This window comes from Panthera uncia (genome assembly GCF_023721935.1).
Source record: "Panthera uncia isolate 11264 chromosome D3 unlocalized genomic scaffold, Puncia_PCG_1.0 HiC_scaffold_8, whole genome shotgun sequence".
Taxonomy (NCBI): domain Eukaryota; kingdom Metazoa; phylum Chordata; class Mammalia; order Carnivora; family Felidae; genus Panthera; species Panthera uncia.
In genome coordinates, this window is record NW_026057586.1 from 27,102,855 (window position 1) to 27,128,939 (window position 26,085).

Genomic DNA, 26,085 nt, shown 5'->3' on the forward strand with positions numbered 1-26,085 from the left:
GACAGAACCGGGACCCTTAACCCTCAGGCCAGTGTTTGCTTTTTCCTGCTGATGCGCCTGTGGCCCCCTGGAGAGCATGCCCAAGGAGCCTTGTGGGGAACCGGTGCCCAGACCAAGGTAACCCCAGCAGTCAGGGTGTGACAAGGTCAAAGTGCCGTGAGATGGTCACTCCCAGGGCTCCCGTGAGTGTGACTGTCACTCAGGGTAAGTCCCGGGCTCTTCTGTCACGCTGCACTCTTTAGCACAGAGTTCCTGGCCCACTGAGGGTGGAAGCTGGGTGCAGTGATCTGTCCCTATCCCCCACACACCTGTGGAAAACAAGCAGGAAGGTGGTGATGAGGGAACGTTCCACAGAAATGGTTCATGTGACGCAGGGACTGAGTTCCCTCCCTATTGCGCTGGGCTCTTCCTTTTCCACCTTCGTTTGGAAAAGGTTCCAGTTGAATCCATCATTTTACCATCTGGATCCTGCCTCAGTCTCTCCTCCCCACAACTGGAGGCAAGTCCCTTGCCCCTTCCCTCTGGAGACGCCTCCAACGATGTGGTCCCAGCAAGAACTTTATCCGCATAGCAGCTCAGAAGCCCATATTCAACGGCAAAGTTTACAAGACCCACTGAACACCTTGCAGACTTGTTAAAGGAGACTCTGATTACTTTCTTACTGAAATAAGGTCAAAGCACACCTCACTTCCCGGAACCACTTACCCAAGCAAGCTCACTCAGCCCTTAGGTAGCTGGGGACTCAGATGAAGGAAAATTGATTTTGAGCCCCTGAAATAGATGCTGTAAAGCTCTGTGTTAAAGACCAAACATTTTGGCAAACAGCGGATCCCTTGTGGCGTTTGCTTTAATTTTAAATTCAATTCTAGGGAACTTGATTCCGGTTTCTCATAATAAAGTGAACGAAGAGAATGACAACAGGTGCTAGATTTAGCAAGAAATGGCAGCTAGTAGCCTGACAGTAATGGCATTAAAAAGACCAAAACTCCTCGGAAAGCGGCAAGTGATCTGAGGCCGGTTAGTGGAGGCGCAAATGTGCTGTGGTAGCCCCGAGGGCACAGAGCATCTTAGATCTGCTCACCCTGTGACGTCGTCGGCGACCACACCGGGGGGAACGGGAGCAAGCAGCCTTCGGTATCCTGTGCTTAAGAAGGCGGAGGAGCAGCTTACCCATTTCGGAATTACTTCCGTTCCCAAACACAACACAGTCCTAGAAATCTTGGTGCTTAAAAGGTTGGCCCTCAGGTCTCTTGAAGTTCGGGCGGGTGCGGTAGTTCATTATCTGAGAATGTAGGGTAAACGAGATAGGCAGACTCACTCTTTTGGACTGGCGTGTTCCCTCTGACTCTTCCCCCAAGAAAAAGAAGGCCGGGAGCAGGGGGGATGTGCCCCTTCCACTCCCCCCACCGATCCCTGGAAGGGAGCTTCGCAGCGTGGTAGACGGTGCTCGCCACGCCATTCTCTCTCTGCACCTCTGCCTCCGCCGGTGGTGTCCTGGTCACGCTGGGGCCGGGGCGGTCTCTGCAGTGACTCCGGCCCGGAGTCCTTTGTGAATTTAAGAATAGGACTCTTTTTCTCCGCCCGCAGATGAGCACTTCCTGCTTTCCAGGCACTGTCGTCCTCGGTTTTCTCACCAGGCCTCCCTGTATTCTTCTGAGAACGGTGGGGCGGTCAGGGGGCGTCCCGACCTCACTGGGGCCCAGCAGGACGACAGTGGCATGCCCCCGGTCACATGGGATTGGTGGTAGCGTTCTGGGGTCGGGCGCCCCAGCTTCCTGAGGGGACAGAGGGGGGTAGTAGCCATGTCCTGCGCTAGCCTCTCAGGCTTCTCTGCTTTCTTCCCGCTGAGGTTGCCAGGCTGCTTGGAGTCTGGTCCAGGCCTGGGCTTTACCCTGGGCCTCGCGCCCTGCCTCGTTCTGTGGAGGGCTCTTTGTAGCATTCATTCCTCTCGAGGTCCTGCGCCTGGGGCTCCCAGAGCCGGAACACCGGGTGGCTGTGCTGTACTTGGCAGAGGGTCGCCTAAGGCCACAGGTCTGAGCAGAGGGGGACTGTGGAGCAGGTCAGCATCAGACCCGTGGCGCCGTAGCTGTTTGGGAGGAGGCTGGTGGGGGCCCCAGCGACAGGTCCTCCCAGCCCATCCCGGAGCCAGCCCTCCCACACTCTTCTTCAGCGGGACCCTTGACTCTCACCGTGGCCGCCTCCTGAGCATGCCCTCCTGCCCAACGTTGCTTTGGGGGACAGCTAGTCCCCCCCTGGGGGCTCCCACACTTTGCACAAATGTTTTAGGGCGCAACAGGGTCTTCTTGGTCGCCTGCAAATTTCATTTTTGGACCCAACCGCCCTCCCCACAGAAAGCTGTAAGTCTTCTTCAAAGCTGTGTTGTTTGAACCGTGAAACGTATGCAGATGTATCATTATTATTTTTAACTAACACACTATCTCAGTGAGCACACGCCGGGTTGTTTAGTGTTAACAGTGTGGAGTCAGTCCCCTGCCACCCTGCTGCCCGGATGAAGCTTGGGTGGGGGGCAGATGACGAGGCCAGCAGAGGAAACCCGGCCACCGCCTCGCGGCCGCGCTGGCCCAGCGTCACTTTGCAGGGAGCCCTGCCCAGGGGCTCACGTGAAGGCAGAGGAGTTTGTCCCCGAGGGCTTGGTGGCACCGACGTCACTCCGAGTGGCCTGCAGTGTGTGAAGACAAAGGGGCCACATGGCCGTGACCTCTGGGGGCTTCTCGGCCCGTGCCTGTCTCGCTGTCCTTTCCCAGGAGCTGAATCACACCGCACGTGCTCCACGGGGCTATTCCCACCGGAGAAGCAAAGGGAGGCCGAGGTGTCACTTGCTGGGATGCGGAGACGCGCCGGCTGAGGGCGAGGGGGCTGATGCTGAAGGACGTCCCTCTCTGGCCCGCCGGGCTCGCTCCCTCCGCCACCCTGAGGCCTGATGCCTCGGAGGGAGACACTCCTTGCCCGGTGGAGACGGGGCGACGGGGAGTGCAGTCCGTGCGCAAGAGCAAGGGTTCACCCAGGGGTGCATCCAAAGTACATCCGTCCAAAGTACAGCTGTGTGCGGCCGTCCCTGAGGGATTCGGAAGTGATGACTTATCTGTCCTCGGAGTATAATCAGGGCTCTTTGTATCTGTCACTGTGCTTGCAAGGCCTTCAGTTTCTACCCAATAAAACCAGTCACGTGGTTCATCTAGCAAAGACTCTGGCTGTGGCCGTGTGTGTGTGTGTGTGTGTGTGTGTGTGTGTGTGTTTGGGGCTTGGGCTCATGCGGCACAGCCCAATGCGAAGAGGCCGCCAGGACTTGGGAGGGACCCGTGGCCTCCCTGGGCATATCTTCGGGCCTTCTTGGGTCCTCATGTGACCTGTTCCTGTCTGAGCAGGAGAGCAGGTGGGCTCAGAGACCAGATCCAGACCAAGTCGGTGGGGTCCTGAAGCAACACCCCACAGGCCTCAGGAGGACACAGAGAGGGAACCACAGGCTTGTGTCTGCGGAGGGAGAGTCCCGGGGAGGGCTAGAGGGCTGACCGAGCAGGTGGGGTATCAGACGCGCTCACACCTGGAAGCTACACAGCCCTACCTCTCTTGAGAGCAAAGCAGCCGTCAAGGTCTGGAGTCACATCAAAAGGCATTGGAGCACAAATTACCTTCTTATAAAGTTTTTTTTTAATGTTTATTTATTTTTGAAAGAGAGACAGAGAGCAGGGGACAGGCAGAGAGAGAGGGAGACAGAGAATCTGAAGCAGGCTCCACGCCGTCAGCGCACAGCCCAGCGTGGGGCTCGATCTCAGGAACCATGAGATCATGACCCGAGCCGAAATCAAGAGTCGGACGCCTAACTGACTGAACCGTCCAGGTGCCCCTAAAATGTTCTAAAAAGTTCTTTCCATGCCAATGTCCATTGAGTGTGTTTAAAATAGGATTATATAGGGGTGCCTGGTGGCTCAGTCAGGTAAGCGTACGACTTTGGCTCGGGTCATGATCTAGCGGTTCATGAGTTCCAGCCCCTCCTCCAGCTCTCTGCTGTCAGCACAGAGCCCACTTCAGATCCTCGGTCTTCCTCTCACTCTGCCTCTCCCCTGCTCACACTCTCTCTCTCAAAAATAAATAAACGTTAAAAAAATTTTAAAAATAAAAATAAAAAAGGAGTGTGTATATATATATGTATATATATACATACACATATATATACATATACATATATACATATACATATATATACATATACATACATATGTAAATATATATACCTATATTATGTGTGTATATATATGTATGTATATATACACACATATATACACATTATTTTTTTTTTTAATTTGTGCACAAACAGCCTGACTGGAGCTCACCTGTGGAAAAGACTTCCCCAAATCTGCATCTTGGGGAGGTCCAAAGCCTTCCCTGTGCTTTCCCATTAGAGAAGATGATGTGTAAACCCTCAGAGGCTGACATTCAGACTCCTGCTTCTGAACATGTTTTGGTTGTATATCCCTTAGCCACCCAGGTACTAGACGTAGACCTTTCCTTGATATCCATGATCATATAATGTATATACAGTGATGCGGGAGGAGAGGAGAAAGTGATGGAAACCCCTTCCAAACAAGCAACCTCAAGTGGAATGTTCAGTGTCCTCTCGGCGTCCCCAGGCTAACATGTCCTTGGCCGGCCCAACCGCCTGCCAGCCTCCCAGTGTGGACACTGCACGTGGCCCCAGCCCCAGCCAGCCTCTCTGGCCCCTCCTCTTGTTGTCCCTTCTGTGTCTCCCTGTCCCCAGTTCCTCAACCGTGTCCCTGGGAGAACACATCTCTGTGCACTTGGTCTCCCACCGAACTGGGATCTCAGGTCACACTTCGCCTTCCTCCTAACAAGAATTTCCATGCCGGCTGCAAGATGTTTAAATGTTTCTTATTACAACTATAAAATGCCAAACACTCAAGCAAGCAACCGTGGAATCTAAGGATGCTATTTGAGGGTTAGCCCTGAGACCCGGCACTGTATTCTAGTCTATCTTCATAAGAGAAAGAGCTCAGGGTCAGGGAAGCAGCAGTTCAAAATATATTTTTGAGTGAATGAATGAATCAGTCAATCCATCGATGAATCAATCAATCAATGAATCGGTGAGCTGGGGGACAGAAGTCGAATGTGGTTCGTTGATTTATTTAATAAACACTTACCGGACACTCACAGTCGGATTTGTTTTTCAGTAAAATCCCTCAGTGTTTGTGAGCAGAGTGGATCGGAGGGGGCAGAAGTGGTTGAGGGTGAGCTTTCCTAATACCCCGGGTAGTCTAAAGTGAAATGTTAGTGGGAACTAACGTTTCAGTGACACGGGAAGACCACCAACCTCACCACACGACATCACCTGCTCTGCTTCCAGAATAGGGGTGGTTCATCTTGAGATATCAGACTAGCTGCTTCCCTTGGGTGAGAAATCGGGCACATGTGGTGGTGGGGAGCCACAGGTGGGAACCAGGACAGGGAACCAGAACAGGGAACAGGTGGGAACCAGAGCTTCTAGGACACGCCCTCAAGTTCCTGGGACTTCTTACACGGACTCTTTACACCCCGCTCACCCCAACACACACACTTGTGATTGGCTCATTCCTTCAACATGTCTTGAGGGCCACATTCATACTCCAGTGGGCACTGGGGATGCACGTGACTTCCTTAGAAGGGAGCGCAGACTGGTGGAAGGGAGAACCCTTTGCTGTGTCCACACCCTTTGCTATGAAAGTTTAAAGCCTGAGCCTCTGGGCTCAGCCACTTGTATTGCTTTGCGTGACCCAATGATGTTAGCAGATGTGATGCAGGTGTAGGCCTCAAGGGTGCTGGCAGCACCAGACTCACCCCCGTGCCCTTCCTCCACGGCCCTGAGAAGTGCTCTCCCGGCAGCAGCTGCTCCTTCAGCCTGGCCCCAGGGTGAGCCTCCCCAGCCAAGTTCAGCCAGGCCTGTAGACTGACACAGCTGCCAGCTGAGCCCAGGGTGAGTGAGTCACCCCAGCCAAGCCCCAGCCGTGCGACACTTGCACCACTGAGTTTTTTGTGATTGTTATGTAGCAATAGCTGGCTGATACAGAAATGCACGCTACAGTTCTGATGTCAGAGTGAGCTAAGGCTTGCGGGAAGAAAGTGCCCAGGGACGTCTTCAGTTTAACTACAATGTTAACTCCCCTAAGCGGGCGGTTGGGACAGATTACAGAGGGCCTCCGATGTCAGCTGGACGTGCTAGAATTTAATTTGTGTCGGGGACATTTGTGATTCTTTCCGCAACCTAGTGTCTGAGCGCCCCTTCTAAAGTTTGAGGAGAGGACAGCTCCCAATGTAAGAGCTGAACATGCCCCAAACTCACTTTCCCAGCCTCCTTTGCTGCAAAATATAGGCACATGACTGAGGCTCAGCCAATCAGGTGCACAAGCCCCAGACTCTGAATTGGCAGAAGTCAGCAGAGTCTATTCTGGAAAGGTTGGCATCAGCAGGGGCAGTAGAGGCCAGTGCTGAAGCTTGGTACAAACTGTGTGTCCAGACCCATCACTGGGGGCAGTAAGGGCCTCCCTGGGTCAGGTATCCTTTCTAGGGAGCAGCTCCTAAGACCTCTCAGAAATTCTGAGACCCCCTTGCCCCGATATTAACTTTTTAAACAAATTTTCTACTTAAACAAGCTAGTGTTAGTTTCTGCTGCTTGCAGTCCAGAATCTTGGCTGATAAAATTTGTTTGCACTGAGGTGTAAGTGAAGGTGTTTGAACTGGAAAGTGACATGACCAAAGGCAAGCTTTAAGAGAATTCATTCAGCAGCAGGAGGATGTCCTGGAAGGAGAGTGAGGCTGGGGAATGAAATCATTCTGTGTGTATGTGCATGCATTTGTGTGCATGTGCAAATGGTCTGTGGGATAAACAGCCCCTTCCCTATAATCAGACGTTTGGGATTCCTATAATTGCCATGTCTGGTCTTGGTGTTTTTACCAGTATACAAGAAACTGATGGGAATCCAAGTGTCAGCTTTATCATTTAGGGTACAGAATCACCCTATACAGTTTAAAATGTGCTTTTTTTGTTTTTTGGGGTTTTTTTAGCATCTATTTATTTTTGAGAGAGAGAGAGAGAGAGAGAGAGAGAGAGAGAGAGCAGGGAAAGGGCAGACAGAGAGGGAGACACAGAATCCGAAGCAGGCTCCAGGCTCTAAGCTGTCAGCACAGAGCCAGACGCGGGGCTCAAACTCACAGGAGATCATGACCTGAGCCGAAGTCAGTCGCTTAGCTGACTGAACCCCCCAGGCGCCCCAAGAACCACCCTATATAGTTTGGATTGGAGGATGCTAAGCCTAGATTGGAGGAAGGGGCCGGCATTGACCTTGGCCCTGCCTGGAAGGAGAGTGGGTCTGCAAACCCGCCCTGAGCCCTGTTTCCCAGCCAACCACACACAGGGTCCTAACACCACAGAGCTGGGGACGAGGCTCAGGTCAGCAGCCAGGCCTGCATGGTGGGCCTTCCCCCGATGGGCTGGCACCTGCACGAGGCAGGACCAGGAAGAGAGATAGGGGGGAGCCAAAGCGCTGCCTCCTTGTGCCTCTCGTGTGGTGAATCCCCTGCCCCCCGGCCCACCCCCTACCACCATTGGTCCAGTTTTAAATCTCCCAGAATGTCACACAAACGCAATCACGCAGAATGCAGTTTTCTTCTGGCTGGGTCCTTTCACTTGGCTTAATGCTTTCGAGATTCGTCCATACTGTAGCATGTCCAGTACTTCCTGCCTTTTTGTGGTTGAGTAGTACTGGCCAGTTGATGGGCGTGTGAGTTGTTCCAGGTTTGGGCTCTTACGAATAAAAGCTTGTGTGAACATTCACATGCAGCTTTTGTGTGGACATGTATTTTCATTTCTCTTAGGTAAATACCCCGGAGTGGAATTTCTGGGTTATGTGGGAAGTGTCTGGGTGGCTTTATAAAACAGGGCCAACTCTTTTCCAAAGTGGCTGCACCACTTACCACTGCCACCAGCAGCATGAGAGCTCTAGTCATTTCATGTCCCCATCAACACGTGGTACTGTTTCAGACCCTGTTCTCTTATCGTGTTTTAATGCCATGGATTTTCTCAAAATATTTTATTTTAAATTTTTTGAAAAAAAAAAAAAACAGTCCAATAAGCATTTTATTGTTGTTGTTTTTTTTTTTTAAATCTAAACCGTCCTGCATACAAAATGAGCACTTTGTTTTATTTTTTTCTCTGGACGGATAGTATTTGCCATAACAATCCTAGTAACTTCTCTGTACTCTTTAAGGTCTGTTTCTAAAGAACCCAAAGGTAGAATTAACAACAGAGGTCAAACCACATGCTGCCAGCAGGGGGCGCGCATCGTCCACGATTGGACTTCGCTCTTCTTCCCTCACAAGAAGGACTTTGGGCTGATTCCAGGGCGATCCTTCTGCAGAACAGGCAGGGGAAGAGGTGAATTTGATCTTTCCTGGGTGACGACTTTGGGGTCAGAGTTGCCTCCTCATGGTGGGGACGCGGGTGGTTCGAGAGAACAAAGCTGCCCCAGACTCTGGGGAGGGGTGTGAGTGCTGACTGCTGCCTAGCTGTCCCGCATCTGCCGGGAGCTTCGGAAGTTCCCTGCGCCCAGGCTCCACCGCAAACAGAGAAAATCGGCATCTCTGGGGGTGGGACCCAGGCATGGGAATTTAAAAACCCTCCAGGTGACTCCAAAGTGCAGATAAGGCTGTGTGTGGCGACGGAAGCTTGCTGAGCCCCTCCCCTTAGCCCAGGTGAACTGATCAAGTTAGTGAGTTCACCTGGGCAGGTATCGGCCCCTCTTGTTCTCTAATTTTAGGACATTCCCCCATCTCCCCTCCTCCCCCCTGACGAGAGGGGCTTGTCGAAACTCTGGGTCCCCAAGTTTCATCTTCAGAGACTTGGACTCGGTAGGTCTGGGGTAGGGGTGTGGGGTCAGAAATCGGCATTTGGTGAATCCCGCGGGGCTAATCGAGGCATTCTGGAATCCGGCTTTAGGAAACATTGACCTTGACAGAGAGCGTCTCAGAGGGAGAAGACCCACAACAGAGAAGGTGAGGTGGTGGCCGGGGGTCCTGGGCGCTGGGGCTCTGGGCTAAGGGCACAGTCGGTGGACTCAGCTCTGGGCCGAGAGGTGGTGGGACACAGGGGTGACCAAGGAGGAGCTGGCGAAAAGTCGTGTGGTGCTGGGTGACCTGGCATGGTTCCTCCACTGTCTGTCTGCACCTGCCATCCAGCCTCCTGGAGTATCCCAGCTCCCGGATGGAGAGCTGTCCAATCCAAATCCACAGGGGCTGCTGGAGCGCCCCCTGCTGTAGGTCATGAGCGATGCCCTCCAGCCACACTGTGTCACCCAGGGACCTCTGGCCTGGGGGGGTCCCATCCTTCTTCCCGGATTGGGTTGAAACCTGCTTTTCTGTAATCACCACCCACAGCCACACAGATTAGTCTAGTGCTTGCGCTGCAGGACAGTTGTTCACATTTGTGAGGAAGTGTCCTGTTCTCTAGGCCTAATGTGCTCAGAATAGTACCCATTCTGGGACACTCACCCTACCAACATATCATTGAAAGTGACTTCTCTTCAGCCCATAGTGTTTTCCTCGGAAACAGAGGGCCTTGTGTTCATGGCTGCTTTATAGATCTGCCTGCAATTTGTGCATTCATCCACTGAACTGATGCTTACCGAAGCCCGCCGTGTGCCAGGCGTATGATAGGTCCAGGACAAGGGGGCGTGATGCCTGCCCCCTCAGAGCTTGTGACTGGGAGAGATGGGGGGAGAGACCAACAAGTAAATGGACATCTCTGCCCTATGTTGGAGGACACAGATGATTCAGCGTGTTCACCTGTGGTCTCTGATGTGCTGCCGTGGACTGGGCCCCACAGAAGAAAGAGAACACATGGGGCCAGTCCTTGCACAGGGGACCCAAAGGGGGGCTTCTGGAACAATCTGAGATGATTTCAAAGCATTGCCTACCCCCCTCCACCCCCCATACACACACACCATGCAGAATAAGAGAGAAACGTTCATTAGGAGTCACAGGCATTTAGTAAGCCCCTACTGTGTTCCAGAGGCTTCTGCTTACTGAGCACTTTCTCCAAGTACTCAATATGCCTTCGTGGGTCATTATCCCCCTTCCACTGATGGGGGGCCAGGCCTCCTCTAAGGCCATACAGCCAGGAGGCAGTGAGGCGGTTCTAGCCTCTTGACCTCACACTGCCAAGACAGAGAGATAGGAGTTGCATGTAGACTGGAAATTTCTAGCATTTGGGGATTTACACAGAAAACTTACAACTCAGGTTGTAAGAAATCTTACTAAAATTAAGGCCAAAGTGCTTTAATAAAATCTTAGCAAAATAAAATAAGCAAGGAAGAGGAGTCCAGTGGGCCTAAGGGAAATTTTTCTTGCTGATTGAGGGTGGAGAGGGGTCCCTGGGACTCGGTTCTCTTGCCCCAGCTCAGAATCCCCCCTTGTGGGGCCGTGGTTGGGGGAATGTCGGCCAAGTGGAGGGGCTCAGAGGGCTTGTACCATTTCATTTGAAAGTGCAGAGGGCAATGTGGGCAAATAGAGAGTGCCGGTTAAAACAGATGCTGGCTAACCTTGACTGGCCTGTCCAGTCATTGTGGGGGTCACATATGATGCAGTGGGCCTCTCCAGCGTCCATGGCTCTGGCCTGGTGGTACCAGTAACTCACACCTCAGAAAATGCTTTGTGGATTATCTGAGTGCTGGTTGGAGAAGCGTCTCTGAAGGGCAGCAGGGTCTCCTCCAGCCAAATGGTCTCTTCCAGAAGCCAGCGGTCACGAGGAGATGGAAGCAGAGAGATGGAACGAGAAGGATGCAGTAAGAACCTTGCCTGCTTTGTAAGGCGAGCAGAGGTCATGAATAATGGAGAGAAACAGAGGCCTCTGAGTCCTGGGAGCTCAGACGATTCCAGGCCGTGCCCTCCTTAGGAAGGGCCCCAAGGCCTGGGGACGTTGTTCACAGCTCTAGCTGTGAGGTTAGGGGATCTCCATGGGGGAGGCCCCCACCTACCCCTGGGGTGACCTGGAGAGGCCCCAGGGGGCCCCCTTGCTGTGAGGCCAGGTGGGAGAAGATGCCATGGGCTTGATGTCACCTGATTCTCCATGAGGGGAGGAGAGGGGCGGGGTAAGGAAGACAGCGTGCCCGCAGTCCCCATGAATAAGAGATGAGGCCCAAGGAGAAACCCCAGGGCAGGTGCACAGGGTGGCAGAGAGAGGGGCCAGGGACAGGAAGGGCAGAGATAGGGCACAGGGTTCTGCTCAGGGGCCTGAGAGGACAGGGGAACAGGAGGGGGCTGTAGACACAGGGGACCCAGAGGTGGGCGTCGGAGCTCAGGGAGAAAAGGCCTCGGGGCCAGGAGGGTGCGAGGTGGTGGGTGCCGTCAGCCTGCGAGTGCCAGGAAGGGGCAGCCGGCAAGATGATGCCCCAAAAGAAAAAGAGGAGAAAGAAAGACATCGACTTTCTCGCCCTGTACGAGGAGGAGCTGCTGAACTACGCCTCAGAGGACGACGAGGAGGAGCTGGAGCACGAGTACTACAAGGCCAAAGGTGCGGGCGGCGGGCAGGGCTGCGCGGGGCCCTTTCCTGCGCTTGGAGGAGGAGATGTGGGTTCCAACCCGGCTCCTCCCGCGGAGTCTCCTGCGTTGTCACCGGGAGTGACCGGGCAGGCATCACACGGGGTTGCCCCCTGTACAAGAGTTGAGGCCAGCTGCCCTTAGTCATGTCTCAGTGGCACAGAATAGACCCGAACCGCGGTGCCCACGCTCTCCAGTCCTATGCCTCCCAAGAGCCAGGCTCCAACCTGGCCTCCACCCTGTGGTCTGATGGCCCAGAGCCCCTGCTCGGGCTGTGGAGGGGAGAGAGAGGGAGGCCTGACCCCTCACGGCTGGCCTGGCGGGGTGGGGACGGCTGTCACCACAGCGGTGGAGATGGGGCCTGGGGTTCAGCAAGGAGGACACTTACTGCTCTGCACCCCGGGGCTTGCTCTTCCAGTCTCTGTGCACCCCCTGCCCCCACCGCTGATCGGGGTGGATGGGGCTGCTTTGAAGGGTTCCACCTTCTTGCCAGATAATCAGAGAGGGCAGAATCGGGGGTCCAGAAGGTAATTTTGGCCCGCAGAGGGTTGTCGTTGGTTTGGTTTGATGGTGTTCAGGGTTTTTTTTTGCCGTTACCATGTTTTCTAAGGTTTGGCCTGTGAACGCCTGTAGGCTGTGGACATCCAGTTTGTGGACACCACAGTCTCCACTGCTCCTTGTCGCTCAGACTAGGTCCGTTTCGCCCATGGACGCTGCCTGCCTAGCCCCTGAAGGCATTTAAATTCTCCGTGCTTACTCCAAAGTGGCTCACTAGTCCCTGTAAGCACCACATTCATTCATTCACTCACCTATTCATTCATTCACCCGTCCATCCATTGAGACACCAAATACCGATTGAACGCCTGCCCTGTGCCTGCCCATGGACTGGCTCGCCCTCCCCTTTCTCCCTCTTCCTATCTTAACTTTGAAAGCCCAGCTTGGGTCCTCCTCTTCCATGAAGCCTTCCTTAATCCCAGCCCACTGGGAACTCCTTGATTACATCCACTTCTTCATTGTTCCGCTGCTTCACGCAAGCCTGGCATGTTGTAGCCTCTTAAGCCTCAGCCACACGGCCCTCCATGAAGGTGGGGCCCTCCTTCCCTTGTCCTCACTCCTCCCCCAGCTGCCAGCACAGATCCAGGCTCAGAGAAGGTGGTCGCTGCCTGAAGGCCGTGGCTCAGCTGGGGTCCCTTTCCCGGCAGGATGTCCCGGGTGCCTCCTGGGGTGGAGGAGGGGAGTGGGGGCTGAGGGAAGAAAAGATGTGCCTGGACGAGTGAGGCATTGCCGCCCTCCCCCAGCGCAGGGGTGGGACCGCAAGCCCAGACCAGTTGGGGGGGGGGGTGTTTGCAGCTGGATGTGGGTGCAGCACCCTCGGCAAGTACTCTCAGCTCCCCAGTGCACATGGCTGCCTGCCGGGAAGCACATTCTCAAAGCTCCCGGACCTGCCACCCTGTCCACTTCTGTTCAGGGGCTCTGCACGCCTGTGTGACTATCTGGTCCCTCACATGTTTGCTCTTCTTTTTACCCTTCGTGAAGCCTTCTTCCCTCTGTGCTCACATTTGATCTCGAAGATTCCTGAGAACGGTCAAGGCAGGTGTGATCAGTCCCAATTCACAGGTTAAGGACTGAGGTCCTGAGAACTTAAGTGACTTGAGCAAAGTCACAGGCGGGAGAGAGAACAAGAGTTTAAAATATCCTTTCTCAAGGCGAGTCCCCCCCTTGACCTCTCGGTGCCACCAGACGGAACGGCGCTCTGTGCACCGGGCACATCGAGAGAACTGTGCTCATACTAACCAGTGTGATCCTCACAACCAGCCGAGGAGCAGGTGGGGTCCTTGTCCTCTTTCTCAGATGGGGAAACTGAGGCATGGTGAAGTTACATAACTCGCCCGAGATCACAAAGCTACCAAGTCGCAGTCAGAATCTGAATCGAGCTGGTCTGGCTCGTGCTTGCTCTTGCGCAGCTTGACCTTGACTGTGGTACCAGCGCTTGGAGAAGAGCAAGGCGAGGTGGGTGTAACGCTGACATTTCTAAGAGATGTGGGCGCACAGGCTCCCCAGTCAGGTGCAGGACACTGGCAGTAAACATGGATGCTGCTAATGGTAGTCACATGCTGAACCCTCGTGGTCACTGCTACTCTCTCGCTTCTAGAACAACATGCCTCCCACTCTTTTGAACTCCAGTCTTGCATTATTGGGAGACTGTTGGGGAGTGGGATGGGGAAGAAGAAGGAGGAAAAGGAGAAAGGCCTCGGTGTCCCTCTCTGTTCTTCAGGTCACCTCCAGGCTACAGTGGAGCTCGCCAACAGCCAGTGGGAGCAGAGCGGCTCCGTCAATCCTCTGAGGGAAGGCTGAGCCCCGGCATTGGTCTGTCTCCTGGCTCGGACAGGGCCATGAGGGGAAGAGTGTGACTCATTTCAGAACCTGAGATCCAAGGGACCTTGGGGGCCATCCGGCACATGCTTCCAGCCCTGAGACCCTCTCCTCTTGTGCAGCCCAGACAGGCTTGCCCAGCATCGGTTGCGGTACAATGTCCCAAGGCAGCCTCCCTGAGAATTTTTAATGGGGATAATGGCGGGCATGATGATGATGCCTTTGATGCTGGCAATGGAGATGATGATGACCATGATAGGGATGATGGTGATGATGGTGGTGGTGATTATGAGGGAAGTCTACCACTTGAGGAACGCATATCTTTTATCCAACTGTGGAAGAGCGTCTGTAAGATAAGTTCCTCGAAGTGCAAGTGCTGGAGTCAGTGAGAACGAACAGTGAAAATTTTGTTTTATTTGATTCAATCCTGATCACAGTCCTTCAAGGAAGAAATTGTTCCTCCTTCAGAGATGAGGAAATGGAGGCTGTGTACAAAATTTGGTTGCTATCACATAGCCAGTAATGGTAGAATTGGGGGTCAGATATCGGTCACTTGAGTTCCATAGTCTGTGTTCATTTCATCGATTGATACATTCATTTGCTCATTCATTCCCCCAGGTAATTATTTATTGTGCACTTCCCACGTGCCAGGCTCTGTGCCAGGAGCAACGCTATGGTGCCATTGATGGTTCTTTGTGCTGACCAGGGAGGGTACTTTGTTCGTTGGGGTCGTCCCTTCTGGAGCCAAACAGAATGTTGTGTTTTCCCCAGGATATGTGTCCTCCGCAAGATCGTTCTTTGGCCATCTGAATTAAGTTTTTTAATTAAAATTTTTAAATTGGGGTATAATATATATACAGTATAAAACTTTCACAAAGATACAGTTGGATGACTTTTCAGGTATGTTCATGCTTGGGTAATTACCATTCAGATCAGGACACGTTCTTGCCAACACTTAGCACTGTCAGTCTTTTTAATTTTAGCCATTCTGGTGGGGATATAGTAGTATCTCATTGTAATTTCAGTTTGCATTTCCCCAACGAACAGTGATGCTGAACACTCTTCCATATGTTTATTGGCCATTTGGATATCTTCGCCTATGACTTGCCTACTTAAATCTTTGGCCCATTTGTCAATTTTATTGAAACACAGTTTTATTGAACTGTAACTACTTTTTAATAAAATGCATCAATTTTACTTTATTTGAAAAAAATTTTTAATGTTTATTTATTTTTGAGAGAGAGAGAGTGAGAGAGACAGAGCTCGAGAGGGGAAGGGCCAGAGAGAGAAGAAGACACAGAATCTGAAACAGGCCCCATGTCTGAGCTGTCAGCACAGAGTCCGATGCGGGGCCTGAACTCATGAGCCGTGAGATCATGACCTGAACTGAAGTCGGATGCTTAACTGGCTGAGCCACCCAGGCGCCCCAAAATGTATCGATTTTAAATGTGCTGTTTGATGGGCATTGACAAATGTATACCTCTGTGTAACCATTAGCCCAATCTATGTATAGAGCATTTAAATTATCCCCCAAAGTTCCCTGAGCCCCTCCTCAGTCAATTCTCCATGCTGCAAACTCCAGGCAGCTGTGTTCTGCTTTCTGTTAAAATAGTTTAGTCTTTTTAGAGATTCATGTAAATGGCATTATAGTGTGCAGTGTCTTGTGTCTGACTTCTTTTGCTCAACATAACCTGCTTGAGATTCACCTATATTGCATATAAGGGTGGTTCACTCCTTTCTGTTGCTGAGTAGGATTCCGTCGTATGGTTATATCACGATTTGTTGATCCGTTCACCTGCGGTTGCATATTTAGGTTGTGTCCAGTTTAGAGCCATTATTATCGCTTCTCGGCCTTTTGGCTAAGATCAAGTGTAGAGCTGTTATGTACAAAGCTGCTGTGAATGTTTGTACGTGGGTCTTTGAGAAGGCATGTTTTTATTTCTCCCGGGTGAATACCCAAAGTGGAATGTCTGGGTCTTCTTGTAAGCGTGTGTTTATCTTTTAAACAATTTGTTGCCCTAATAGTGTGGTATCTGTTTTCCTTATTTATTTGTATGGCTTCTTTATATCTTCTGCTTATGAGTCCTTTGATAGCCATATGTGTTCCAAATATCTTCGCCTTTTCATTCTCATGATGGTCTTAATTTTCACTAAGTCCAATTTATCACATTTTTTATGGCCAGTGTGCTGTTGAAGAAGGAGCTGTGTGCCCTTGAAATCAGCTTTTGAGGCAGCTTCCTCATCCCTCTCGTGCCCCAGACTCTCCTTTTCTCCAAACCACACGTCTCCAGGCCTCTGTCTTCTCGCATGTGATGTGGTCCTGGGATTTCCACAATCCTGCTCATTCTTCTGTGGACCTTCAGTTTGGAAAGGCCCTTATGTACGTGCAAAGCTGTGTGGGCATCGCTTCAGGCCCTGGAGTCGTCCAAGGAGGGCTTGTGTACAGATCAGGCACCCTTGTGGTGTAGGCTATGAAGAATTAGGATTTGTTTGTCCCCAGAGACAAGGAGTGGTGCAAATGTACTGCTGCTTCCTTTCTTGTCTTGTAGTGCCTTGATCGAGACCTTCATCAGAACCAGGGACTTCAAGAGAAAAGGCATCAACAGCAAACAGCACAAGGTTCTAGGAACCTCAGAGAAGGGAAATCAGTGCCCCTGCTAAGAAGGGACACTGGACAAAGCTCTGCTCGGCTCTGGGATGCCTTGTCTGGAGCCTGTGATGACAGTGCCTGGGAGCTCACGGGAGACGAGGGCTGGCAATGCAGCTGTGTTTGTAGAGGGCAGAGAGGAGAGTGAGGGGCAGGTGCAGGCTCTGAAGAAGGCCAGGTCTAGGAGGCACATGAGTGCCGTGCTGGAAAGATCACAGACCAGGCGTCCAGAGGCCCTGGGCTGGGCTCTAGTGCTGACACCGAGTGGTATGTGACCTGGGCTTTCCCTGCTGCCTGCAGGCTCCTCACCTGTAAGATGAATGTGTGGCATTAAATGGGAGGTTTGGGTCTTACACGGGAGTTGTTGTGGCTCTGACCCTGGCTCAGTGGCTTGTGGGCTGGAGCGGGGTTTATAGAATAGACGCCTTTGTGGCTGGATATCCTCTGCACAGCTGGCAGGAGCTGTGACTTCTCCAAGCCCCTGTAGGATTCTGGGTTTTCTCAGAAGCCTGTGATGTGTTCTCTTTTCTCCTCCAGTCTACGAGGTGGTCACAGCCACGGGGGATGTTCGTGGTGCAGGGACAGATGCCAATGTCTTCATCACCATTTTCGGAGAGAATGGGCTCTCTCCCAAGCTCCACCTCACCAGCAAGTGAGTACCAACTTGGCCTTAGTGGGGTCACGGGCCATTAGTCAGGGTTGGTGCCGTTCTGGAGCCCAGGGAGAAGACCCGTGTGTCCACAGGCATATTAAGTGGCATGGGGCCTCTGTCAACCAGGTCTCTCCCAGTGATCTCCAGCCAATATTCCTTAGCTCCCCTGTTGGCTTTTGTGAGAAGTATCGCCCACTTTGGATCTCTGACTTCCCCAGGATCTTATTAGCTGTCCCTTGCTTTGGGAGAGGACACTCAGGACTAAGAAACCTGGGTCTAGGCCCAGCTTTACCACGTGGTTGCCATGTAACTTTGGCCAAATCTCTTTGCATCCAACGGCCTGGCTTCCTCATCTAGCGTCTGGGAGTGAGAATTCCCCTTTTACCAAACTTACAGGGCAGTTGAGAGGAAGAAACAAAAGCATGCATTCAAAGGAAGCATGAGCTTAAAGTGCTCTGCACCTGTGTCTCTCCAGGGGCCCAGTGTCACACTAAACCTGCCAACACACACTCGAGTCAGCCGTATAGACTAGCATGTGTGCTCGTGTGCGTGTCTGTGTAGACGTGCTCTGTGTATGTGTTCGTGTGTGCGCCTTGTGTTCCCCATCTCATTTGTGATCCATTGACAGCAGGGGCTGCTGCCTCTTTGTTTGGACCCTGTCCCCCGACCGCACACAGGCACACACAGATATACCCAGAGCAAAACATGGGAACGCTTTGGCAGAATTCTAGAGTTCTAGAGCTTCCCGGGGGCTGCAGGCGTGGTCTAGGCCCTGGTTTTCAATCTGTGCTGAATGGAACCGGGGATCGGTCCGTTGGTTCTGGGCCCATCGTGCCCCCATCCTTCCTGCAGAGTAGCTCACTGATGGTTGTCTTACCCACCGAGTTTCGGAGTCAGATTTTATTTGTACCGAGAGTTCTATAGCCAAGAAAAGTTTGAAAAACCACTAAATTTATTTCAACTTATTCATGGGGAAACTGAGGCCTAGAGAGGAGTGGAGATTAGCTCTGAGCCATGGAGCTTCTAGATGGTAAAGCTGGTCCTCAAACCCCAGGTACTTGATGTGGACGTTTTCCTCAAGCGCTGGCCCTGTGGCCTGGAGGGTGCGTGGGAGCTTCCCCTGCAGGCTTCCAGGTCGTCACTTCCAAGGGGGCCGGGGAGGCTATAGAGGGGTGGGGACCACAGGCCAGGACATCCCCGAACTCTGTGCTTCACAGACTGACCTGGCCCCGTGTCCCAGGTTTACCCTGAGCGCAGGCTGTGGTATAAATGCGATCCCATCGAGGCAGGCATAACGTCCTATTTTGTCCATTTCTGCAGAACAGGGTACCCGCCTTCTTGTACCGCTTACACTGCAGAGTGACTGGCTTGTGGAAGTCTTTCTCACCCGTGATGTGGGCACGGTAAAGGGAAGACATGAAATGTCCATCCTCTTTGCCATGTGACCTCCCCCAAGCACACCGTTCTAGGGAGAAGCCACTAGGCCCTGGGAATGCAGCCAAGTGGGTTTCTAGCATCCCCAGCCTGCCCTTTTGAAACAAAAAGAGCCATTTTCTCCTTTCATGGTCATTTCTCACTGTCTTTCCCACTTTCTTGCACCTAGTGCCCTCACTCTTCCCCCTCGGCCTTTTCATTTGTCACAACAGCCTCTCGGGAAGGCCCCAGAGTCACCCTTCATGAGCTGGTGTGAAGGTTTGTCCCTGAGTCCCCGTTTCCAGGAGTGTGAGATCCAGCCTTCCTTCTCAATGTGGAAGGGACTGCCTCATGGCAGAGGGGCTAAGACACGAGCAGGGCCGGGAGGTCTCCAGGCGTCACGCGCAGGCCCTCCCGCCAGCCCCGTAGACAGAAGTCAACACCCCTTCCCCCTGCTACTCCGAGGTCTCTCCCGTACCGGTGTGGTGCTGCGGGTGGGGCAGCAGGGGCACAGGTCTGGCCAAGACTCCGGGCAGGCTGGCCGGGAGGGCTCTGCAGGAGCCCATGGGGAGTGGGTGGTTTTGGAGATGGTCTCATTTTGTAGCATCAGCATATGTCCTGGGAGGCTGGAGAGGTGACATGCACAGCGATGCCAGGTGGAGGGTTGATGAGGGGAGTCTGCTTCATCCCTCTGGCCCCTCTCCCAGTTGTTGGCAAACAGCCAGGGCTCAGGAAGTGTCATACTGTCAGGGCGGCCAGAGTGGGACTTTATAGGGAAGGGCAGGTGATCTGGGCCTTGGGTGAGGGAAAGACTCAGATGAGAGAGGGGCAGGAGGAAGGTAGTTTAGACCACGGGGAACAGCTTGCAGACACATGGAGGCAGCAAGGGGCCAGGAGGGGAGGACAGGCTGTGGCAGGCCTTGCTTGCAAGCTGATCAGCAGAGGCCCGATTTACGATGCGGCCCAGAAGGATGAATCTGGCTGCCGCAAGACCCCAGGGAAATGTCTGCAGAGAGAATTGCAAAGACACAGTCAGTCCTCGCCATCTAAGATGCATTCAGTTCAAGACGGAGACCTTGGGCCTGGGAGGGGAGCACCGCTTTCCAAGGAATCCCAGGCTGCCTGAGTGACCCGGACGCCAGGGCCGCAGAGGTCACCGTGCTCTGTGCTATTTAGATGCAGGTGTTCCAGCCCAACCCTCACCCCCACCCTCGCCCTGGGGTCTGGCTCGGAATCTCTCATCTCGCTGTCTGCTGCTGGTCCCTCCTTGCCACGCTGTGTCACCCAAACCCAACTCGCATGTCAACTGGAACTGAGCTCCTTTTCCTTGCCTTCCCCCCCCCCCCCCACGGGCACACACACACACACACACACACACGCGCGCGCGCGCGCACGTACACACGGGCTACAAGGTGTTTTTGAGTGCATCAGACTTCACCAATACTCAGGGCACCAGAGGGAGTTCCCAGCACAGCCAAGCAAATGACTTAAAATGGAATATTAGACAGACTCCCTCATCTTAAGATTAAACCACTGCCTATCCTGGAATTTCTTCCTGGCTGCTTTCTCCACAGCGTCTGGTCTTGTCCCCTCACCCCACCGTCCTCTCCCGCTTCGCCTACATCCTCTCTTTTCTCCCTTCTGTTCCTGCTCCGTCTTCTGCCTTTTCTCCTGAGCCCCAGGACCTCCCACATGGCTTATCAACATGCTTATTTCCCAATACAGAATCATTCTGCTGCAATTATTTGGTGCCTGAGGTTAACATGCTGATTGTGCTTATCCTCATGGTCTAGTGTCTAAATTCCTCCGTACACACTGGCCCGTCTCTTGGGCAGCGAAGAGTGTGACGTGTTCACTTTGATCCTCTGTTAGCTCTACCCCGACCCCAGACCAAGCTGAGTGTCAACAGCCCTGGGTCCCACAGGAAGGCCCCCATATGCTGGGCGCCCTTCCCGGTGACCCAGGACCACTCCCAGCACTGACTGGGTCACATGTTCAGAATATGGCAAAAGGATGGGATCTCATGCATCTTCTGGAACACGGATCTCCTGTTGAGAATTCGCCAGCTGAGTGTCAGAGAACGCCTGGCATTTTAGCCTGCTGGCCCTGCCAGGCTGGCGGCTAAAATGCCCTGTGCAGCCTGTGAAGCCTCTCCTGGGTAGGGGTCCCCGCTGAACGGGCAGGTACGGACAGGGAGGGGGCTGGGTACTGCATTACGCTTCATTTGCTGAGTGGCCAGGACCCCCGGTGAAGCCACGGTCTCCACAAAGAAACGAGCGGTCTGCATTTCTAATGTTTCCTTTGACAGGGGACCCTCCATGCTTTGGTATTTCCACCTCACCTCCAGTTTCTAAAACCCACCGGCATTGCATTCTGACTTCCCAGACGTGGGGATTCGGGCATCTGACCCCGGTGGGCTGCAGTTGGGGGTTTGTTTGGGATTATCCTGGCCGCTCCCTGCAAGAAGAGAGTCCGGGTAGGCCTGTCTCCACAGTCCTTCTTTTCGTTCCTCTGAGGACAGGCCCTCACAAGGCCTTCCTCTCGTCTGCCGGAAGATGTTGACACTGCGGACAATCACTCCACATTGTGTGATGCCCTGGAACACTCGGGTGTGGTCCTGAGACCCTCTGCCCCCACTGGTAGTTCTTTCTCTCCTGGTCCCCCTCCTTCCGCTTTGCTTTTCACAAATTGTTTTCCGTGAGACAGTGAAGCATGGCGGTCAACTATTTAACAAACACGCTGGAACGCACACATCCACCTTCTCCCTGGCCCTGGGCTCAGGGCCTTTGTGCAGGGCACAGGGAGCTGTCAGTGCTTCTCCAGAAGGAGCTGTGGTCAGAGGCCCCCCCAAGGACGCCAGCTGCTCTCCTTCCAAATCACCCTCCTCTTCCCCTGCTCATGGGCACTCGCTGTTTTCCAAATTCCAGGCAGCTCAGCAGATGAAGCCTGACAAGCCTCGAACTCATCCCCCAAGGATTCAGCCCAGGCAGCTGCTGGCCTCGGGGCATGGGGGGCTGTGGAGACAGGACCTGTCGCCGTGTGCATAATCACAGATCTAGATGTACTCCCTTCGGCAAACTTAGAAAATACATACACGGACCAGAAAACATAAGCAACACTTCATAATACTCTTACCATCGAGACATGATGTTTTGTATAAATCCTTCTTCTTCATTGTTTTTAAAAGCAGCTGGCCTCCCGTGGTGTTCCTACATTTTCTTTTGCAACTGCTTTTTCTTTTAAGCCCATATCATAAACCTGGTCCTGTTCCATTAACATTATAATGGGAGTTTTTGGTGGCTGCGTAATATTCTACCTCACAGCCTCCCAGGGTGGCTATTTCTTAGGGTATTTATCTGGTGTAGAGACCCTTGTCTATTCTACACATTTATTTCCTGGTCTCATAGGTTGGAAATACCTCTTGTTCACTTCCTTATATCCCACCCACACAAGCCTGATGGTGCTTAGATTTGACGTTCCTGTGTTTTCCACGTCATTGCACATCTGCTCTTACCCTGCAGCACAACATGGGGTTGTTGTTCATCACTTTTGGAGATAAGATTCTCACAGGTATGTGCAGCAACCCCGGAGAAGGGGCCCTTTCACTCGAGCAAAAAGCCAGAAGTTTCCATCACTTTCTCCTCCTCCCCCTCGGTGCCCAGACCACAACTTGGGGGCCTCTTTCCCCCCAACAAGGCTGCCTCAGGGTACATTAAAAAAATTTTTTTTAATGTTTATTTTGAGGAAGAGAGATACAGAGTGCGAGCAGGGGAGGGGCAGAGAGAGAGGGAGACATAGAATCCGAAGCAGGCTCCAGGCTCCAAGCTCTCAGCACAGAGCCCGACGCAGGGCTCAAACCCACAAGTCGTGAGATCATGACCTGAGCCAAAATCGGATGCTTAACCGACTGAGCCACCCAGGCACCCCTCAGTGTACACTTTCCACTTAATTTTATGAGATCTGCCCTGCTTTTGGAGGACCTTAGGCCTCATGTCTCACGACATGCCCACCTGAAGGAAACTTCTCAGGACAGACTATTTGCTAAAGTGGGTCTGTTTGCAGAGAACCACAGCTTTGGAGTGTGCAGAACTTCTAGGCCTTCTGTTATCAAGTCTGAGCCTTGTTGCCTTAGAGGGAAGGCTCTTCCCCTCTGTCTTTATTTGGAAGCACAGTGATGGCCTAGTTATTATATGTGTTTGTCTTCCACACTTTTCTTTCCCGTGGGCTGGTGCTGGTGACGGGAGCCCTGGCTGGAAGCCCCGGGGGAGGTCGACGGCTCTCCGGCCTGTGAGGGCGTCGCTGTGTGGGCAGGAAGAGCTGTGAGTGGAACTGGATGGCCGGGTCTGAGCCCACACAGAGGACACAGCAGATGTCCGTGCGAGATTCAGGTTTCTGCTCCCGGAGGACTCCGGGTGAGGCTGCTCCAGCCCTCCTGTGTCTAAGCTGATGCAACCTAGGATGCTCCAGAGTCTGGACCCACCCGGGCAGCTCGTCGAGGAACATCTCAGGTGTACTTGCTTCTGTTCACACGGTCTTTGTGATGCCAGATACGCATTCCCTCACTGCCTCCCTGGTTGCTGGTTTTTTGGTTGAGCGTTTCCTTTCTTGTTGGAATGGCAGGACCATGGGCCACCACCCAAGCTCCGCATCCGCTTGGGGCTGCCATTGCCACTCCCCCCAGCAAGAGCAAGGCAGGTGAGGAGAGGCCCAGGAACCTGCAGACCCAAGAGCACCATGGCGTTCACTATGGCCTCCTTCCTCCTCCGCTGTCCCAACGCAGAGCAGCCAGAGGGCATTGGGTCATGACTTTGGGGATCCAGGTTCTGATCCTAGATCTGCGATCAATTGGCAGTTTACTTTGTTTGTAAAATGGGGCTAATTGTTGCCCACCATACCTGCCTTAGTGATGCGTGGCAAACATCACAGGAGAACTTGAGTGTGAAAGCAAGGAACGAGTAGTAACCGACCTTGCCCTCTGTCAGAAAGGAGTCTCAGAATGGGAGTGGTTACTCATAGCACTTCCCAGGACTGGGACGGTGGAGGAAGAAGGGGGATGCCAGCCCTTGGCTCTCCTCCCAGGCTTGTGAGCCAAGTGCAGATTACTAAGTGTGCACGTGTTCGTTGTAGGAGTGAATCTGCCTTTGAGAAAGCCAATGTCGACGTCTTCCGGGTGAGAACCAACAACGTGGGCCTCATCTACAAAATCAGGTCAGAATCTGGCCCCTGACCAGGAAGGAAGTGAGATGAAAACCAGTAGATTGGGAACTGATGTCACTACTGACACTTTCTGGATGTCAATTGCTCCCTGGTGTCATTTGAGGGGTGACTGAAGGCCCAGATCTTCCCCACCCATGCTGAGTCACAGCTCCCTAAACTTGCCCATTAGAGATTCACTTCTCTGTGTTGAGACTACTTAAGACAATTTCTCACAAACTTGGGAAATATGCTCTAAGAGGCACTAGCATAGTGGTTAAGAGTGGATTCTGAGTCCAGATTGCCTTGGTTCAAACTTCTGCCTTTCCATTTGCTAGCTGTGGAACTTCGGGCGTTTCCTCTCCAAGCCCCAGTTTCCTCATTTGTAATAACGATTCCTACCACCTAGAGTTAGGGAGGACTCAACAAGTTAGTGCTCAGACGGTAACTGGCACTCAGCAAGTATTAGAGATGCTGGGTCACATTGCAGGGTGCCTTATGACACAGAGCTTGCCTCTCTCTGGAGGCGTCTGTGTGAGTGTGCTGGGAAGGATAATTCTATCAGCCTGGTTGCCAAGGAAGAGTCTTCAATAGCCCTCCTTTCCCCCCTCCTTCCTCCCTCCCTACGACCCACACCCATTCAAGTTCATGCCCATTTGTCAGAATGTCATCATCTGGGGTCTGATTGCATCCAGGCTAGGGCCTGGCTGCCTCAGTCCTAAGTTGTCTTCCTCCCACTAGAAAGTATAGGACCATGCACTGTCTTTCTTGGAAAAAAGGGACAAATGAGGGCCCCGGCACTGGTGTGTGAGGGAAGGGTGTGACAAACAGGGAAGGGGAGGGTCGGGAAGAGGGTTTTGCTGTGGGGAAAGGCAACTGCTATGCTGAGGTCCCACTAGGTGCTGGGCTCTGTGCCAGACAGAGGCACACATCCTCGGGCACGTCATGGGTCATCGGTCCATCGGGGCTATGTGCTGTGATCTGTGTCTGTCCCATGAGGGCCTGCAAAGATAAGGCCCCACTGCAGTGCACAGGGAGGTGATGTTTGGCATAAAGTGAGGTCATGCAGGGGTCAAGGTCTGGGGGAGAAACTGACCTCAGAGAAAAAACTGGGATTGCCAAGGATAAGGGGCACAATCAGAAGTGCAGGAAATTTGGGGGACCAGATTTTGAAGAGTGAGGATCTATGCTGCCCAATCTAGTAGCCCCTGGCCACATGTGGCTCCTGAGTGCTTGAAATGTGGCTACTCCAAATTGAGATGCACCGTATGTATATGAGCACAACAGATTTTTGAAAACTTAGTATGAGAATATAAAATATTGCACTGATAAATTGTCACACGGTTGCATGTTGAAATGATAAATGGATGAAATAGAATGTATTATTAAAATGAACTTCACCTGTTTGGTTTTTTTTTTTTTTTTTTTTTTGCTTCTAGATATCTAGAAAATCTAAACCTATGTACATGGCTCGCACACACAAGCTCATGTGATATTTCTGTGAGGCAACATCAGTGTAGATGGCTTCAGGGTATCCTCTGGGTGGAGAGACTAAGGGGAGTGTCTGGGGGTCTCTGGGGGTCTGGGGATCAGGGAGAGAAGTGAAGCTCAAGATGGTCCCGCTGCAAGCCTGGGCAATCCTGGACTTTCCGTGGAAGGCAATATTACCTTGCAGGTGATGTCACAATGTTAACACTCATTAATAGGCACATCTACCTTGCAAGGTATTCCTATTTTGCAGATGAGGAAACTGAGGCTCGAGGGGGAAAGCGACCGCGACAAAATGAGGGAACCTCTCTTTGGAGTGAACATTTGGGTATGCCAGTGTGGAAGGGTGTCATCTCTTGCTGCCAATGACATGTAGGTGTCTGCCTCTGCCCCAGGATCGAGCATGACAACACCGGCCTGAACGCCAGCTGGTACCTGGATCGTGTGATCGTGACCGACATGAAGCGGCCTCACCTCCGCTACTACTTCAACTGCAACAACTGGCTGAGCAAGGTGGAAGGTGACCGCCAGTGGTGCCGTGACCTGCTAGCCAGCTTCAACCCCATGGACATGCCCCGAGGTCAGTGCCGAGGCGGGCCTTCCTGCCGTCCCTCCCTGCCTGGGCTGGCCCCCATCCCTGTCTTGCTCTGGGCAGTCCCGTGTCCCCTTTGCCACTCCTCCAGGGTCTTCCAGTCGGCTGGGACCCAGCTGAAGCCCC

General features: G+C 52.8%; 1 protein-coding gene across 1 annotated transcript in view; it reads left to right on the forward strand.

The window, feature by feature from the left end:
- Positions 1–11,252: 11,252 nt before the first annotated feature.
- The window catches only part of LOXHD1 (lipoxygenase homology PLAT domains 1), a 163,209-nt gene continuing 148,376 nt past the window's right edge, over positions 11,253–26,085 (forward strand). The window contains exons 1-4 of the mRNA XM_049620144.1: positions 11,253–11,575; positions 17,159–17,273; positions 23,814–23,894; positions 25,763–25,947. Coding sequence (XP_049476101.1) covers positions 11,446–11,575; positions 17,159–17,273; positions 23,814–23,894; positions 25,763–25,947 — 511 coding nt within the window. The 5' untranslated portion in view covers positions 11,253–11,445. The remainder of the gene's footprint in view (positions 11,576–17,158; positions 17,274–23,813; positions 23,895–25,762; positions 25,948–26,085) is intronic.